The 20,210-nt window shown below is 38.9% G+C and overlaps 1 protein-coding gene across 6 annotated transcripts in view; it reads right to left on the bottom strand.

Moving 5' to 3' along the window:
- The window catches only part of NCKAP5 (NCK associated protein 5), a 983,546-nt gene that overhangs the window by 327,961 nt on the left and 635,375 nt on the right, over positions 1 to 20,210 (bottom strand). For all 6 annotated transcript variants that reach the window (XM_073019623.1, XM_073019626.1, XM_073019624.1 and 3 more), the window contains one exon: positions 3,434 to 3,521. In XM_073019623.1, coding sequence (XP_072875724.1) covers positions 3,434 to 3,521 — 88 coding nt within the window. The remainder of the gene's footprint in view (positions 1 to 3,433; positions 3,522 to 20,210) is intronic.

The raw sequence follows: 20,210 nt of genomic DNA on the forward strand, positions 1-20,210 counted from the left end.
TCAGGTCTCAGCATAGATAATAAGCAGCCCTATCATCTAACTTGGGCCCTATTGTGTCATCTCTCTGGAAGTCCTCAGCATAAGAGCTAATGCTGTGCAATCAGATGGAGCAAGGTTCAAAACCCTTCTAGGATACTTCTTGGTTGTACATCCTCAGGCAAGCATTCGCCTCTCTGGGCCTATGTCCACATCTGTAAGATAGGGATAGTGAGAGCACCTCCTGCACAAAATTCTTGCAGAGACTGAACGAGCTACAGTCTAGCCACATTTGATGGGGCTCTGAACTAGGTAAATTTGAAATTGTGGTCACATGAAAATGTGATTAATGTCAATTCATGCACAAAACTTGAAATCATGCAAATTTTCCAATTAAAAAAAAGGTCAGGAATGGCAAAGCTGGTAAACTGTAAACTCTGATTACCACATAGTGGGACTGTCTCAGTCGCTGAACAGAAAACACCCATTGTCCTTTGAGAGAATCCATGTTGAATTATGCAAGCTATAAATTACACAAGCAACAGATTATGAAAGGTCTTTGGGAACACGCCCCCTGAACAAAATATGACTACCTTTAATGCATGCAAAGCAATTAGCAGGGGCCTGGAACACAGAACTCTATTACTCTGCTATTATTATATTAGCTCAATGATAAAAGACTCAGAACAAACACTTCGACCACAGTGGAAAATGAAAGTAACTCCAGCTTTCCCAGGGGCCTAAGGTTTACATGGGCCTCTGGCTCCTTTCGGAGAAATCTTGCAAGTTGGAAAATCTGAGACAGGTGTGCTAATGACGACCCATATTATGAAGCAATAAATTTCCCAGCTCCTGCCTGAAAGGCAGAATTTGGCCGCAGGGAGGTGTTAACTATGTGCTCCACTAGTATCACCACGCATACATCTTGCATAAACCATTTTGCTGCTATTAGCCTTATTTTGAATAATAGAATTTGTGAGATGAAGGGGCTCTCCCTGGGACTTGGCACCACCCAGCACCACCTTCCCTCTCTCTTTTCTCGTTTCTTCACTGCCCAGGGTACAAGGCTGTCCCTAGTGCATACAAGAAGTTCAGGAAATGTCTGTTAAATGTACAGTGACCTTTACGGGTCATGTAACCCACCTCCCTCTCCCATTTTATAGATAAGGAGCCTGAGGCCAATTAAAGGAATGACTGACACATCCCTATCGTGTAGCATTAATTCAAGTTAATGACTGTCTTCTCCCTAGAGGAAAGAGTTAATTTCCCAAAACGAATAGACTGGGTAATGGAGAGGTAATAGTTATAAAACACATTTCTTAAAGCATATCTGTTTTTCTAAGCAACTTCCAGTTTCACAAAATGAATGCTGATGATATTAAGTGTCTACACCACAGATTTGGCTAATAACTATTTAAGAGCTCAGAAGAGAATAAGCAAAAGAAAATGTGAATCTGGATGAAGGAGATCCACCATGAAGAAATCAGATATAGCCCAAGAGTGACGCCTGATTATTTAGTTCTAATGAAGGCAGGTGTTATGTGTGATGGGGAACAAATAATTTACTTCACAGATTCATATGACCCTTTTAGGCTGCATCGAACCATTCAATGCAGAATTGAGTCCCATTTTTTACTTACACCTCAACTTTGTACCAAAGCAGATATAATATCTAGGAAGAATTCAGAGCTAGGAGGACTGAAATTTTTTTTCCTGACTTTAGGTGGCCACACATCAGGAAATGCTGAACACGCATTCCCTTTGTCAAGACTGCCCTCTCAAGAAGAATCTAAGCCCTTTCCCTACAAATGGATCTTAGTGATTTTTCCATTGTTTTTATGAAGCTAACTGATTATGAACTTTATGAAGCTGTCTGATTCTTCCGTCATCCCGAAGTCCATATCCTCATCCTACCAGGATTCGGAACAATCTCCCACATCATAACATACTACTCTGGAAAAAAAAAAGAACCATTTGGGTACATGGGTATAGTTTGAGCTATAATATCAATTGGCTTCCTAGGATTTATTGTGTGAGCCCATCACACATTTACAGTAGGTATGGACGTAGACACACAAGCCTACTTCACCTCTGCCAGTATAATTATTGCTATTCCCACTGGTGTTAAAATTTTAGGTTTTTGAGGTAGCTTAAGTCAACTCTTTGCATTATATTCATTGCACATGGGAAACAATTCTTACTGCCTTCTTGAAGTAGCCCTGTGTAGATTTCAAGAATCAACAATTTAGGATACAGCTCTTAAGGTTAACTATGTCCAGATTTTGTAACTTACTTTGATGCTTCTACTTGTATTAACATATTACTCCCAATTCCTTTTCACAACCAGTTGGATTACAGAGCCCTGAACTCACAAATTCAGGTAAGCTAACGCCACGTTATGCTAATCAGCTGGGTTCCTATGCTTGCTTTCTCAAACCCACTGGCCTTTTAGCCAGCAAAAACCTAGGGCTGCCCAGTGATGACCTCACATTTCCACCAATGTCCTTGCCTTTTAAAGCTTTTCATACACAATTGTGCAGTGGATGCTTGGTCTCTATGTGTGATTTGAAGTGATTTTCAGCAGAAGTCCTAAATTCATCTATATACAGTGTCTGTGCTGTTTCTAGTGTATTTCCCTTTTCCACCATACCAGAGCCTTCTCATCCACGTAGGCAACCTGGACCATACTCAGATTAGAAGTCCTGCTTCCTGGCCTGGCAGCTTTGCTGGTGTTAAAGGACAGTGGGATAAGGGCTATCAGAAGAAGACAAAGACCTGTTATCTCACTGACCACTACTCTCTTCGAACCTCTTTAGACTTCTCGTTGCCTGAGGCGCAAGGCCAGACCCAGGAGAACTGCACACACCGCAGACCCCATCCAGCTCTTCCCTGCACTCTCAGCCTCACTGTAACTTTTTATTTCCAGGTCATTACTTAATTATCTGGAGCTGCTTATTCTCCACAAGCCTGCTGTGAAGATTCACACCACTGCACCTTTACCTAGGTGTCCCTTCTCCCTGGAACGCCCTTCACGGAGTTCTCTATTCCACAGGCCTACCTTAAATGTCACACTTCCAGCAAGTATTTACTCCTCACCTCCTCAGCCAGGATGAGGCATTCTCACTCCTGTGTTCCCAGAGAACGGTGTACACACCTCTCTTTTACTCCTGGCCACAGAGACTGCAATGCTTATACAAGCCTCTCTCATTCACCATAAACTTATTTTTTGCATCTTCCTAGAATCAAATCTACACTCTGTTTCACAGTAGGAGTTTATGAAATGAATGAATGGAATAAACGTGTATGATTCCTCAAACCAGAGGTGACTAGGTGGCTGTTAGCACTGGGGTCTGGAACACACCTTTTATTTATCTCTGGGTTAGAGAGGACAAATCTAGAGAAATACAAGAAAAGCAAGCAGACCAGTACCCAGCCAAGAATAATAAACACGGTGTACCTGATAGACCATTATATTAACAGTTTCTTCTTTTTTCTGCTCTGGAGATCCTTGACTCTGCAGTAGATTTCGTACTGTTTCTTCCATCCTGAGAAACAAAAATACAAAGAATTTCTTAAAGAAGGTTTCTAATTAACATGGATCCATTTAAGTTGTAGAAATCATTCTTCTATGCGTATTCCCCAAGCTCCAACCTGGAAACCTCTTTTCTCTTCTCTCGCCTTCATCTTCTATTAATTATCTGTCATGAAGTCCTTTGCAACCATTCTTTTGGATGACTCTACATTGTCTTTCTCTACCATTCAGGTCCCCCTCTTTGTTCTTGGACATCTAAACTCATGCACCTATCTCCCAATATCCCTCTTCATTTCCAATGACTTCTTTCTAATTTGATACAGTATAACCACATCAATCTTCTCAGAAAAACCACCTTTATTTTTAAACACCAATTTTCAAAGTTAACAAATATTACAGGAATGCCTTCTTTCCATTAATCTACTGTCAAGTGTTTCTGTGATGGTCTTTCTATGACAGCACATAAAGATTTCCTTCATTCTTCTCAACGACAGTCATGCATTGCTTCATAACGGGAATACATTCTGAGAAATGGTGAAATGCATCATTAGGTGATTTTGTCATTGTGCAAACCGCATAGAGTGGACTTACATAAACCCAGATGGGATAGCCTACTACACAACTAGGCTATATGGTATTGCCTGTTGCTCCTAGACTACAAACCTGTATAAAACGTTAATGTCCTGAGCACTGTAGAAAAATTATAAAACAATAGTATTTGTGTATCTAAAGATACCTAAATACAGAAAAGGTACAGGAAAAATACCATATAAAAGACTTAAAATGGCGCACCTGTATAGGCCACTTGCCACGAACAGAGCTCACAGCACTGGAAGTTTCTCTGGGTGAGTCAGTGAGGAGTGACTGAATGTGAAGGCCCAGGACATTACTGCACACTATGGACACTGTACACTTTAAACACTGCAAATTCACACTGCACTAAATATTTTTCTTTCTTCAATATTAACCTCAGCTTACTAAAATTTTTACTTTATAAACTTTTAAATTTTTAAAAAGCTCGTTGATGCTTGTAATGACATTTATCTTAAAACATAAACATGTATAAGTTATATAAAATATTTCCTGTATGTCCTTAGTATATAAGCTTTTTAGAAATTGTTTTAAAAGACATTTTTTGGCTGGGCACGGTGGCTCACGCCTGTAATCCCAGCACTTTGGGAGGCTGAGGTGGGTAGGTCACCTGAGGTCAGGAGTTTGAGACTAGCCTGACCAATATAGTGAAACCCTATCGCTACTAAAAATACAAAAATTAGCTGGGTGACGTGGCAAACTCCTGTAATCTCAGCTACTTGGAAGACTGAGACAGGAGAATCACTTGAACCTGGAAGGAGGAGTTTGCAGTGAGCTGAGATCGCAACACTGCACTCCAGCCTGGGCGAAAGAGACTCCATCTAAAAACAAACAAACAAAATATTTTTGGTCAGGTAGGGTGGGTCATGCCAATAATCCCAACACTTTGGGAGGCCAACGTGGGTGGATCACCTGGGGTCAGGAGTTCAAGAGCAGCCTGGCCAACATGGTGAAACTCCATCTTTACTAAAAATGCAAAAATTAGCTGGGGTGTGGTGGCAGGTGTCTGTAATCCAGCCACTCTGGAGGCTGTAGCACAAGAATCACTTGAACCCGGGAGGCGGAGCTTCAGTGAGCTGAGATCATGCCACTGCACTCCAGTCTGGGCGACAAGAGCAAAACTCTGTCTCAAAAGAACACAAAAAACCCCCCAAAAATTTTTTTTACATTATTTTATTAAAAAGTAACACACAAACAAACACATTAGTCTCTTCAAGGTCGGGATCATCAAGATGTCAGCAGCCAACAGGAATTTTTCAGCTCCATTATAGTTTTAAGAGACCACTGTTTTGCATCCAGCACACGGTTGACCAAATATCATTATGTGGCACATGAATGTGCTTCCTAGTATGTCATGTTGAGAATGTCAGTTATTTAAGCATTCCCCTACTTATGAAATTTAAATTACTTCAAAATTTTTGTTATTTCAAACAACATCTTTACACATACCTCTTTATACACATTTATAAGTGTTTCTACAAATTATAATATATATTACATGTTATAATCCTGTTTTGTTTTAAATGTGTACCTCCAGTGATTCCCCATTACCCTGAAGTAAAGAGTAAAGGAAACACATCCATTCCCATTTCCAGACATTTGCTACTGCTGGTGATACTTCTTAGAATGCCACCTCACTTTCATCTTCCTATATTTCATCCCTCTTTCCAAATTTACCTTAAGTTTCACTTCCTAAGATATCTCCTCATTGATCTCCTGCTTCTTTGAATTCTTATAGCCCTATACTTCAAACCATTTACTCTATCACTTAAAAATCCATCACTTTAATGCTCAAATATTTTGTATATGCAAGTCTTATCTTCTGGAACAAATGACAACATTTGGTACAGGACTATGCCATGTATTTCTAATGTATCTCTCTCAATTGTAGGTAAAATAGATACAATGTCAGTAGAGATTCTTATATGAATCCTTTGCTAATTCATTTTTTTAAAGTATGAATTAGTCTATACCAGACACTTACCCTGTATGTTCAGACTGTGTCTGGATGACCTCGTCATTGGGGCCCATCATGAAGATTCATAGACCCAACTTTGGGAGCAAGAAGCCTGAACTCAATGCCCTGAACACAGTGCTCTCTGTCCAGAACCTGAACTGGTTGTCTTTTCCAGTCCCATCTTGAAGCATGTATTTTAGTGACTCAGTATGACACTGGTTGAAGAGAATTCGGAGGAAAAGCAGGCCGATCCAGCTTCTCCCTCTTACTAAGGGCTTCTCGTATGACAAATTAAGGGCTCCAGGAGACCAGTGAATCTGCTTCTGTGGGAAGGCCATTGCAGTAAGCAGGACAGGACAGTTCAGAATGCCACCTTTCTAATACGGCACATCACTACTCAGCGGCAGGGTGAGGAAACTGCAGACCACGGGGACAGGCCAGACCTAGATTATTAATTGGAGAAATCCCGCCTTCACAGAGGATGACACAAGGACTCATTTGGATTTTCAGGAAGATAGTGGACACTGGTTATGGGTACTCTAAAAATGATTTGTGACCACACATTTATACAAGCCACCTCGGCATGTAACCACTTGAGAGAGCAGAAGCTGTTCCCTATATTTTCACAAATCTTATGTTATTAATAATAACTCAATTTAATAGTACTTTTGACTTGTCAAAGAACTGTCTCATCTGTTCATCATTATAATCTACTTTTAAAAAATCATTCTATCTATTGGGTAGATGAGAAATCTAAGGACAGAAAGGTTGGATGGTTTGCTTAAGGGATCGTGGTTAGTTGGATAGGGAGTTTGTATGGAACTATTTTTACTTACTCTAAATACAGCAGTCTCTTTCTACTTGACCTTACTGACATTCAGAGAAATGGTTTTAAATGAGTAAGAGTCTTAACTCCTGACTAGGAGTTATCTTGGCGAACAACTTTGGTTGCTGAACCCAAGAAGGCAACCATTTCTGACCTGGGGAGAGCACGAGAAAAACTAAGCTTATGTGAAAAGAAAAAAAAAAAAATCGGTGCAAAGAAGTCACAAATTCTGAAATAATAAGTGGTCAGAACCGATTGCTAATATTTTATTTCATTTTATGTAAACAAGCTCTTGAGTGGTATCAGATTTTCCATCACGTTTACTGAACTATCATAAACAAGGAAGTAATGACAGTGGTCCTAAGACTTGCCCAAGATCACTCAGCTTGTTCCTGGCAGATAAGGGCCTGGTCTCCTGGTTTTCTAAATATTAGTCTACTTTCTTCCCACCTTAGCACAAAAGCTGGATGTCTTCTTTTAATCCTTATTGCATTCATTTATAAACATCTGACTCAAAAGTGGCCAAATAGTTAGAACTCGGTTAAAATGAAATCATATTATTTTTTACTAAGTTAAAACACAATCCTGTCTCAATGCATATCTTGCTGAATTATCTCTTCTATATAATTACAGGCTCTAGACCCAAGTTGCCGGATCAAAAAGAAAAACATCTACTCACCTTTCCCTCATTTTTCTTGGCTTTATACTTAAAAAACAGGAAAAAGTGGGGGTGGACAGGAAATTGTTAAAACAACCTTGAGCAGTTCAGAGCCCTTAGTAATATGGTAAACACTTTTCTGGCACTACTTTATGATTAGTTAAAACCAATTACATTTCCTTCCTACGTCTTGGAACACAGTCCCAGGGCCCCATCTTAACCCCTGCTAAAAATCAAGTTGTCCTATCTTTTTATAACCTCTATGAATCTGGTCACAGAGAAAATGTTCTAAACCTGATAAGAATATGCCATTATTTACTCCCTGATGACATCTTTTTTTAAAAAAATTCTCATTTAACAAACTTCTCTATTTTCCTGAAAATCAAAGACTGAAGCATCATCCATTGTTGTTTGCTGCCCAATGACATTTTGCTTCTTTTTATTATTTCGACAGCTAATGAATGAAAGTTTGCATTACTAGTCAGCACACAGTACAGTTCCACCATCTGTCTCCCAAATATGATTAAGAAATAAGCCAATTCCTCCCTCCGGTTCAGGCTTGGGCAGAGTTTTGTGTGTTTTGTTTGTTTATTAAATAGCTGGTTGCAATTTATCCTTAAACACTCACCTTAATTCATGTCTTCTAGCTCTCCATCTCCTTCTACCACCTGAAACTAAGACCTTTTTTCCCCTAAATATTGGTAAAGTAGCCACCATAACTAAAAATATAGAAACCAAAATTATACTTAATGAGTTGTAATAAATTCTAATGTACATCAAGTGAACTATTTTTAAAACGTTAACTCCTAGGACAGCCAGAGGAAATAAACTAAATACATACGCAAACAGTATGTCTCAGGTAACATTAGGTATAAATGCAGGCATTTCATTTTATTAAAATAGATTCCATTTTTTAAGGTACACATTATGTAATCAATAAATTCTTATTATAGTGTTTCCTCTGGGAGAAGCAAAAACCTCGCTTAAGAAGGGCACTAAGTGAAAATTAGGGAAACAGCATATTAAAACTAATGCATTAGAAGAGTGACAATTCAAAAGCACCCAAGAGCAGGATCAGGAAACCATTCTAACTAAATTCTCTCCCGGTTCCCAGAGGACCACCTTTGTCATTGACCTCCTTTTAAAGTGCAGACCACTGGGGTACTTGTCATTGGATCTGTTTCCAGTGTCTCAAGAGCTAGTCCATCTAGACACCAAAGGAAGATGCTTCTGAAAGAAAATGTTAAAACATAGTGGTTTCCTGAAGACTTTCATGGTAAGACAACACTTGATAATATTAAAGGCCTTCTTTATAATCTGAGAATATGGATTGGATTTTGAAGACCTTGACTTATTCAATAATGAAAGCGGTGCTGGAAAATATGGCTCCAACCTACATTAGAAGCTGTTTATTCCAACATGTAAATGACTGTGGGGCTTCTTCACATGCCTTGCCTCCAAACCCAACCCAAAATCTAGCCCTCTGTTTTGATTAATGACACTCTAGGGACTGATCCAAGTATTACACCAAATTGTTCTTATTGACACGTATATTCAGATATTCAATTGAGACTAACGCCATTTTTGACAGAAATGGAAAAGAACAGAAAACAAGAAGTCACTCAAGAAGTCATTCTCCCCAACTCACACTGATAACTGATAGGGCTCATTCAACTGAAGGCTCAACCAAATTAAATTTTGTCTTTAGAAAATATTTTAACATGTTTACTTGCTGATTAATGAAATGCCAACTTAATAATGAAATTAATCATGAAATTATTCAACATTCCTTAATATTCTTCTAATCAGGTGAGAGGCTGCAAGAAGTGCCCATCACATTCCCTTTGATTCCCCCATATCATGAAGTTTGTCAAGAGCTGCTGCTGAAACTTGCAAATTGCTTTTCCTTGTGTTTCACTGTATTTGACTCCCGATCTTCTCACTTTGAGAAACTGTGTCAATTTAAGAAAAGGTCTCACCATGACTGAACTTCATTTAATGACAGCAAGAAAGAGGCTGCAGTTAAATTAGAAAGAGGCAGGGGGAATGGGGTCACTGGAGCACCCCTCCTTCACCTGAGGCCTCCCTCCTAGGAAACCCTGACACAACACAGCCCCATGTAGAGAACAATGCTCATCTTCTAGAGCCAATGACAACAAAGTGGACCAGCACACTCCCATATTGGCTGGAAAAGAAGGAATACTTGCAATAAAATACTAGCTCCCTCTTATTGGATGCCTATGTAGCAGGGTTAAATATCTATGCATACTTTACCTTGGATGTTCAAGACAAACAGAATTCACTTATTTGTATATAACCAAACTAGTCTGTTCCTTGAACCTTCACAATGTGACTAGTATTAATTCTTATCCAAAGCCCTAGTTTAAATCCTAACCTTAGTCTATTATGATGAATTTCTAAAATTTTTAAAGTTTTTAATTTTAAAAATCCAAAACAGGTGTCCGTCAAAATACAACTATCCTATGCATTTCTTATGGTGAAATATGTACCAGCAATCAAAAGGAATAACTGATGCATGCAGCAATATTGAAGAATCTCACAAACTATGCTAAGTGAAAGAAGCCACACACAAAAGACAAACTACTATATGATTCCATTTATATGAAATTCTATTCTAGGCAAATTTAATCTACAGTGGAAAATTTAAGAATAGCAATTGCCTTGGGTGGTGGCAAGGATTGTCTGGGAAGGATATAAAGGAACTTCCTGGGATGAGAGTAATGTTCCGTAACTCCATAGGGATTTGGACTGCACAGGTATATGCACTTGTTGGAATTCAGCCAGTGTTATATTTAAGATTTATGCATTTCATTGTATGTAAATTTTATCAATAAAAGGGGACTGTCAACACATATGGAATTCCAGTTATTGATCTATGTGCGCATCTTGGGAATATGCCTTCGACTTACATTTTTTTTTTTTTTTTGGAGACACGGTCTCACTCTGTCACCTAGGCTGGAAGGTTGCAGTGGTGCAATCTTGACTCACTGCAACCTTCGCTTCCCAGGCTCAAGTGATTTTCCAGCCTCAGCCTCCAGATAGCTGGGACTACAGGCATGAACCATCAATGCCTGGCTAAATTTTGTATTTTTTGGAGAGACAGGGTTTTGCCACGTTTCCCAGACTGGCCTTGAACTCCTGAGCCTCATGTCTCAACCTCCTAAAGTGTTGGGATTACAGTTGACTTACTTTGAAATGCATCAAAAATATGTCATTTCAGTTTTTAAAAATGTGTACATTGAGGTTCCATGAGAATAAGGAACTCATTCAAGATGATACTCCCAGTAATAGTAGAGTTGGTATTGGAACTGTTTGACTCCAAACTTCGAATCTTTTTCTACTGTGCCACATCAGCATTCACTCAAGTATTTAAACTACGCTGGCGTTGACTTGGCTGGGTATCAACATTTTCTGCTATACTGTTATCACGTGGTAACATCTGGATTGATGGGTTCTTGTTACTTGCAAATGCTGTACAGTTAAACCCTTCGTATCCGTGAGTTCTGCATCTGTGGATTCGACCAATTGTAGATTGAAAATATTCAGGAAAAAAAACTGCACAAAGTTCCAAAAAGCAAATCTTGAATTTGCCATGCACTGAGTATTACACTGAATCCACATGAATGAAATGAAGTGTAGGCATCATATTAGGTATTAAAAGTAATCTTGAGATGATCCAAATTATACAGGATGATGTGTGTAGGTTATAAGAAAATATGGTATTATGCCATTTTATATAAAAAAGCTGAGCATCCCCAGATTCTGGTGTCTGAGGAGGGGTCCTGGAATGGATCCCCCATGGAAACTGAGGGATGACTGTACTTGCATTAGTCAATCTTTTCTCCCAATTAGATAGAAATTCTTCCAGATCCAGGCTTTATGCACAGTGATACAGAAGTCTTCTTAGCCATGGGGGATATGTTCCAAGATCCCCCCAGTGAATATCTAAAACCTTGGATACTATATATACTTTGCTTTTTCCTATACATGTATGTCTATGATAAAGTTTAATGTATAAATTAGACACAGTAAGAGATCAACAATAACAACTAATAATCAAATAGAATAATTATGACAACACACTGTAATAAAAGTTATGCAAATGTGGTCTCTCCTTCTCATTCAAAATATCTTATTGTATGATCCTCACCAATTTTTAACTGGTTGAACTTCAGGTAACTAAAACTGTAGAAAGTGAAACCTTGGAAAAGTGGAAACAACTGTGCATTATAACAACTGTTATTTACCTGTTGAAGCATTTAAGACCAGCCATACATGGAAATATATATCCTGCCCATTGGGTACTCTCAATTCCACCCAAACGCCACAGAAAATACAGAGCCAAGCCTTGACCTGTTCTTTCCCTAAGGAACCCTCCCTTTGTGTTTTCTTAACACTCTGAGCTCTCCTCTTGAGGTCACTGACTCCACCTTGTCGCTATGCTATCCACAGGAACTATGCAAAGCTTAGTTACCAGGTAGATATTTGATAAATTCTTTGTGGAGTGAATGAATGAACCTAGTAGATTTTTTACACGTTTGTTCCCTGCGTCTTTATATTTTCACTTTCCATAGACCTATGTATGCATGTGACTAGTCCAAGAGAAGTAGTGACAGTGAGAAATGCCAGCAAGACTGAAGGGGCTAAGTCTTCAGCTATGACACATGCAGCTAAGAGGCAAGTCCCTTGGTCAGAAGTAAAACAAACCAAATATCTAACTGTTCTTTTTGTTACATTGAATGTCTATATGTTTCAACTCAGCTAATTAGCTATGGTGTTTAGAACAGTACCTTAACGAGGAAAGGTTCTAGATTCAATCCCTACCTTACCAGTGTCAGGCTCCTGGCAGACTAATCTCTGCCAAGACAGCCCACTGCTCTCCTACCTGGGAGAGACAGGATAGGACAATTACCTTAATGAAGAACATACTTTGCATTGCCTCTCATATAATTTTCTTTTAAGTTTCTGTTTCTCATTCTAGTTCCATTGCCTTCCTCAACAAACTATCCTACCTTCCCATTTTAATTGCAATGCAAAGCTTCCCTCAGGTCTGGGAGTCTAAAGGAAAGCTGACTAATTTTCAATTCCAAGAGCAAACTGTTCATGTGGAAACTGCTGGTGTAGAACTGGGTTCTGCCCAACTGCACCACTTGTTTCCTTAGAAATGAGAATTTCCTCCCTTAGAAGCTAGCACACCTCAGCACGTAAGCAGGAACAATCCCCAGGTTGGTTGTGACTTGGATGCCCTTAACCCAATCTCTGCTTATCCTCGCTGCAATAGTTAGGAACAGTAAATCTACAGTGAACAGAACTGAAAACTGCATTGAAACGGAAACTTACTCTGGATAAATGTTGGAGGTCTGGAGTTTCTTACTTCTTTCCTAGATGATATATATTTTTAATTCAGCACAAATTTTGCAAGAATAACACCACTGCACAGAAACCACAGCGCTCTAATTCACTCATGAGGATGCAAGAGCATTCATAAACAGATCGAAAGATGCTAGTCCAATTTGAATTACTGCATCATATTCACTCTAGGGCCATCTCTATGTGAAGAGAAAGTGACATAAATTTTCTCCTAGGCAGGCTTGCACTGATCCTGCATGGGGAGCTCACTGCATGGAGAGAGGCCCATTGGGAGAGGGAAGGGAAGCAGAGACAGGCATTCAGAGAAGTCCCATTTTGCACATGGAGGAGAAGGGACTCCGCTGAATGTTAGCAAACAAATCTCAAGTGTTTTTGCTCAACAGTGGCAGAATACAAAATTGCATTTATGGATTCACGTGTTTGTAGAGTTCACATTCATCCACAAAGAGAGGGGGAGGGAGAAAGATTATCTCACACGTGCAAGTAAATGCCACAAAGGAGAAATACACCGCACTGGCTTTTACTTGCCTGGTTAACAGTTTGAAGCCAGGATTGACGCTCTATCCAGATAATGCACAACAGGTCTACAACACGGATTATTTCCCTAAATAGAGCCAGGTTTTACATTAACGTAATAATTATAATTATTAATGTGATTAATTTTATTAATAGTCAATAGTTAATATCATTTCCCACGTTCAGTCTCATGAGCTTAACTACTCAACCTCAGAACCTATCCTCACCAAATGTGGCCTTAAAAATTCTTCAAAATACAAAATTCCACACATACATCCAGCATTAGGTCTGCTTTTTATTTTTTTGAGTAATATGAAGCACAAACATTCTCTGAGTCTGATACTGCTCAAAAAGGACTCTGAATTGCCAAGACAACCAGTTTAAAAATAAATCTATTATTTTGGGGATAGATCTTTACAGCTCAGAGTTCAAACCTCGGGAGAACTTTGAAGAAAACAGATGGTTGAATTTATTACTGGCCCCCCATATTTATCTTTATTGGCCACTGTGTTTAGGAATAATAATACTTTAATTTATAGTGAGGATGCACCTTAAATTCTAATTAGAGGCAGTTCTCTTCTAGAAAACTAATGTAATAACAACCTGGAGCCTCTTTCCCCCCATTTGACAGAGATTAGTATTTTACAATTTTACCTTGGTGAAAGAAAAATAAAATGTGACCTGGACAATCAAGATTGCTTCTCTTGGCTGGGCACAGTGGCTCACACTAGTAACCCCAGCACTTTGGGAGGCTGAGGCAGAAGGTTCACTTGAGCTCAGGAGTCCAGGACCAGCCTGAGCAATATGATGAAATTCTGTCTCTACAAAAAATTAAGAAAAAAAATATCTGGGTGTGGTGGCACACGCCTGTCCCAGCTACTTGGGAGGCTGAAGTGGAAGGATTGCTAGGACTCAGGACATCAAGGTTGCAGTGAGCTGAGATTGCACTACTGCACTGCAGCCTGGGTGACAGAGTGAGACTCTGTCTCGAATAAAAAGAAAAACAAACAAACAAACAAAAAAGATTTCTTCTCTTAATATGCACCATGCTTTTAAAAGTCTGAATCTAATGTTAGGTACTCCAAATGCAGTTCACCTTGCATTTCACATAAGCTATATATCTCTCCACAGGTGTAACTGGCTCTTCATCAGATGGTTACAATCCCTAGAACACTGACAAAACAGGCCACATGCTGTCTGTCATGCTTCAAGATGTGTTTGGGAGTTTGACCCAGAGAAAATTAAGAATTGAATGACTTGACTCAACTTGATTGTCACTGGCAAACTCACTTTGAATCTGAGTCCCATTTTCCACATCTTAAAACGGTTTATTTTTGTTTGTTTTTTGCACATTGACACGTGTTTAGTCATTAAAGCTTGCAGAGGTCAAACCGACAGTCACACTGGATCTGAATAATGTCCAAAGCAGCACAGTAAGTAGCCAGTGTTAATCTATTGTTAATTTTTTTTTGATGGGGTGTAGAAGAAAGGCAAGAAAGTCTAATTGGCTGTATTTGGGATAAAATTATAGTGCTATATTTTCTGGACAAGAAGGTGGAACAGTGGCAAGGAGATGCTTTAAGAATCCACAGTACTGGCCCATCTAGCCACACGGATGCCAACAGCACATTCTTCACTGGGTCTGCTACTTAATTTGCATGATTCTTGTGACACTTGTTCCATGATATTTCAGAGTAGCTTCTCTTAAAGAAGCAGATATTGTAAACCACAGCATATTCAGAAAAGTCGTGCTACCAAATCCTCTTTCAGTCTCAACTCTTGGGGCCACAATACGGTCAGTGTAACCTCAGACCCTGTGCTCCCTAAGTGAGGTAGGTGGAGCTCAGTGGAGACACTCTCACCACTATGCAACTTAGGACAAATCACATTTTCTGAGCCTCCGTTACCTGAGTAATTCATTACCTGAGTAACGAATACATCCTCCTAGTCCTACTTACTTCAGAGAGACGTTATGAGGATGCAATAAGACAAAATAAAAAATGCTATATAAGTTGATACTTGTTTTTATTATGGTTTTAAAGATCCAGGCTATCTGAATTGTAAACCTTTTGGTGCTGATGTGAGAAGGGCAGAAAATTGGCTTCTTGGAAGCACCATCCAATCAAGTTAACACTTTATGAAGGCCCCTACCTGCTTTGTCTCTTTTTGAGAAAGTTCAAGGGGTAAAGCACCTCTCTCCAAGTTTCAGATAGTAATTGGTTTGGAGAATAATCTATGATACTAGTTGGGATAGCCTAGGTTATGCTAGAGTAACAACCCCAACCTCTCAGTGACTGACTTACTGAATTTCTTATTGACACAAAGTCTGGGCAACTTCAGGTCTGGGCAGCAGGGCAGTCACTTGTCTTCCATGGGTAGCGGGTCTATGTCCTGGTTTCCCAGGATAGTTCAGCTCAAGCTTACTGTCCTGGCAAATGATGAACAACACCCCCGTCACTCCAAAAATCATCCTGGTTGGACGATAAAGATTATAATCTTCCTATCAATGGAATGACTCAAATATTTAGCCTGCCCCACTCTCTCAATATGAAGTTTTCTCTACGGATAGGAAAAGATAAACTGGAGAATGTAGTATGGATTTTCACCGCCTCATTCCAGAGCTGTCACTTCAGTTTAAGGGTCACTGGCAAGGACTAGTCACATGGCCCAACTCACTGCTAGGGGAGCTGGTAAACTTAGTCTTCTGAGTGCCCAGCAAAGAGAAGAGAACAAGATATTGGTGCTAATATGATGTCTTCTATGTGTGCATTGTGAAGACTGAAGATATATATATATATGGGACTACGACTCAGTGACCCGCTGCCCAGCCTCGCTGACTTTTCAATTGTCTCCAGGTGACTCAGGGCCGAAATTCAAGCAAGGCAAGTAAGTGTTGCTCTTGGTGGTCTTTTCCCATTGGGTGTTACTTTTTTCCTCTGTTGCTTGACTGACCTGTCACTACTGAGGCTCCTCTCTCACCTCCCAGCTAGATATTGATTGTCGCTCTCCTTTCCCTCATGCCAAATTGATTGCCAGCCTACACAATTAGTTTCCCTGAGATCTCTGAATTGTCCACAAATGCATTTCCTCTGGTTTGGAAATCTTCAAACAGACACCTTCAAAGTCTGCTTTGCTTTGAAAAATACACTATCAAGCCTATTATCTATTAACTGTAAGACAGTTAATAGACATGTTTTTGATGCAAGCTATTTTATAGCAAATATCTATTAACATGGAAAAGTAGCCTGTACTTGTAAAAAAACTTCATAACCTTCCAAGAGTCACTGGCAAGGAAAATAGAAGAGGTGATTTCTGTCCTGGTTTCTAGGTGATGTTGGTAAAAGGATATTTCTAATGTTTCACTACTTTTACCCAATAGTTATTGTTTAACATATACAACTCAAGACACCTCAATAAGCAGCATGTTTGATCCTTAGGAATGCTGGAGTATGAAAGTCCGCCAAGATATTTAATAGGTCGAACTAAAAACTGGGGGGAAAAAAAGTCCATTTAAAAGGCTGCCTCTATGTTAGATTGAAAAGAAAAACGAACCCTCAGAGTAATATAATTTTCACTGGGATCTCACGAACGTGGATTTTACCAATCATCATAATCATCTGATAATCGGATAGAGATTTTTCTGCCAGCAGCTATGAGAAAAAATGAGATTCCTTCCCTTCTCCCCTTGCCTATCCAAACATCATGCATCCTCCAGGTTCCAGCTTAAGTCCTATCTCCTGTATTCCTGATAACTGTGGCCCATAGGAGTCTCTTCTTAGTCCTCAAATGTTTTCCCCGGAACATTTGCAGGACACCACTGAGGACTCTTGATAAAAGTCTAGATTCCTAGCTCCACTGGAGACCTAGTAAATCCAAATCTCTGGGAGCAGAGGCCAGGAATCTATATTTTAAATATTCTTATTTAAGAATAAGAATGAACTATGAACTCCATATATGGAGACATGAATTATGAGAAACTCCATTCCAATGTCCTCCTAACTTACTCATAGACTACCCTGGCATGGTTACATATGAAAAAAACGATTTCATGTATGGGTTTCTTAGTTCAACAAGTATTCTATAAGCTCATTAGGGACCCCCATGCGTATCTCAAGTTTTTTCTACTACCCACATCACACAGTAGGTTAACCGTTTATCTTGTGTAGATGGAAATTCCCTAAATTATGGAGTTATATATTGATTTACCTCATTTGAGGCATATTAGATGCTGAAAAATAAAAGGAAAAGATGAATCTAATTTTACTTCTAATGGTGGAAAGCTTAAAAATAACACCTTATGTAATGTCAATAATTGTTTCCTAATGTATTCATTCATTCCTGTATCCCCTCATCCATTTATCTGTTCCTCTATTTGATAATCATCTGTTGAATGCCTATGATATGCTTTGTGTTTTAACGAGTAACTTCAATGAAGAAAAACTGCCAACTGCAGTAGACCGGCAGACCAACAATGACCCCACAATGTAATAGAGCCAGAAGAGGATGCTAGGAGCATGAAGAGTTAGTTGAGCATCAACAGAGGCTCTCTGGAGATGCTGATGTACTGAAGTTTTGAAAAATGAGTTGGACTTAGCTTGATGAAAACGGAATTGTCAAACATAACTAATGATCTTATTTGCAAAGTTTAAACTGCTTATTATGATTTTCTTCACAAGAAATATGCTTTAAATATGTGTAAAATAGTCTCTACTGAAAGTAAGAACACTTCATTACTTCGTTTTAGTTTGGTATACACACTGGCACTTTAATCAAACACAAAACATTATAGATCATTGTCAGCACACCTACTTAAGGTTCTTCCAATGGAATTACGTGCATTTAAAGTTATGTTCAATCCCACCAACCTCTAGTTCAACCATTATGGAAAACAGTATGGCAATTCCTCAAGGATCTAGAACTAGATGTACCATATGACCCAGCCATCCCATTACTGGGTATATACCCAAAGGATTATAAATTATGCTGCTATAAAGACACATGCACACGTATGTTTATTGCAGCACTATTCACAATAGCAAAGACTTGGAATCAACCCAAATGTCCATCAGTGACAGATTGGATTAAGAAAATGTGGCACATATACACCATGGAATACTATGCAGCCATAAAAAAGGAGGAGTTTGTGTCCTTTGTAGGGACATGGATGCAGCTGGAAACCATCATTCTTAGCAAACTATCACAAGAACAGAAAACCAAACACCGCATGTTCTCACTCATAGGTGGGAACTGAACAATGAGATCACTTGGACTCGGGAAGGGGAACATCACACACCGGGGCCTATCATGGGGAGGGGAGAGGGGGGAAGGATTGCATTGGGAGTTATACCTGATGTAAATGACGAGTTGATGGGTGAGGGATTGCGTTGGGAGTTATACCTGATGTAAATGACGAGTTGATGGGTGCAGCACACCAACATGGCACAAGTATACATATGTAACAAACCTGCACGTTATGCACATGTACCCGACAACTTAAAGTATAATAATAATAAATAAATTTAAAAAAAAAAAGAAAATAAAGATTTTTCTATCTTAAAAAAAAAAAAAAAAGTTATGTTCACCGCTACATACATCCTACATCTCAGACAATATCAACCAGGCCTCAAGATAATGCTCCTCTAATGTGTACATATGCATATTTGCAGCCCCTGTCTCATTATAATCCGTGTATTTGTGCATGTATTCCTGACACTTTTGGGTGCTCAGGTTTCCTTTAGTGTTTGGAATATGTTCTTCTTGACCTTGGATGTCTATGAGGGAATAAAGAATAACCACATCAGAGTATCTGTTGCTAAGAAAGAACTGCTATGATAAAACTAATACCAATAACTGCAACATTCCCCAACCACAAGGTTGACATTAAACAAAAGTCAAGTGTCTTCAGGTATTTTTTGTCATGGAATACAAGGTTTTACATAGCACTTTCGTTGCACATTCCTGATGAATGAAAAGGATTTTGCAAATACAGTAACTTTAGGCCAAAATAATGTCCATTTATTCTTAAATTGTCAATGGTACAAAAAAGAAAAAAGCATGGATACTTGAGGGGACAGGGCAGAGAATCTATATACTGAAACTAATTTTTAAATAATTTTCTTTGATATTTAAAAGCAATAGAAAATGAAGCACAATTCTCAGATAATAGTATAAAATAAAAAATAAGGAAAACTAAGCATTGATAAACACCAGATTCCCAAGTGACAGGATTTTTAAGATGTAAAGAATAAGTGATGTTACAATGATTAAGCTGCTAGAGAATACCATGACACTACACACAGATACACACAACATTATTTTCTATCTTAAAGCTGTGCTGTGGGATTTTTAGACCCAGGATTATAAGTTTTTCCCCCCATCTCTCTACACAAACATGAGAAACTGTGCAGACCTCTGCTTTCTTTCCATCCACAGAATTTTACTGTAATATTGATAAAGACAATAGTACCTACGCTATACAGATGTTAAAAATCAAGTAATAAGCAAGATAACCTGATTCCAGTTATCATTGCCTCCCCCAAAACAAAGGACTGTGCAGAAAGAAGAGCAGATTTAATTGTAAAGTGCAAAGACTTGTCCCAGATTGGAAAGGAGAGGGAACCAGCCTGTTCTGCAGCAACAAGTTAGACCACAGTCCCCTAGGACTTAATTATCTATATCTTGTTAGGCTATAATAGGGGCTCTAAAATGATACTGCAGGTTTTCTACAACCAAGAAACTGATTAGTGAAGTTGAGTAAATCAAA

The sequence above is a fragment of the Chlorocebus sabaeus genome, chromosome 10, assembly GCF_047675955.1.
Source record: "Chlorocebus sabaeus isolate Y175 chromosome 10, mChlSab1.0.hap1, whole genome shotgun sequence".
Lineage (NCBI taxonomy): Eukaryota > Metazoa > Chordata > Mammalia > Primates > Cercopithecidae > Chlorocebus > Chlorocebus sabaeus.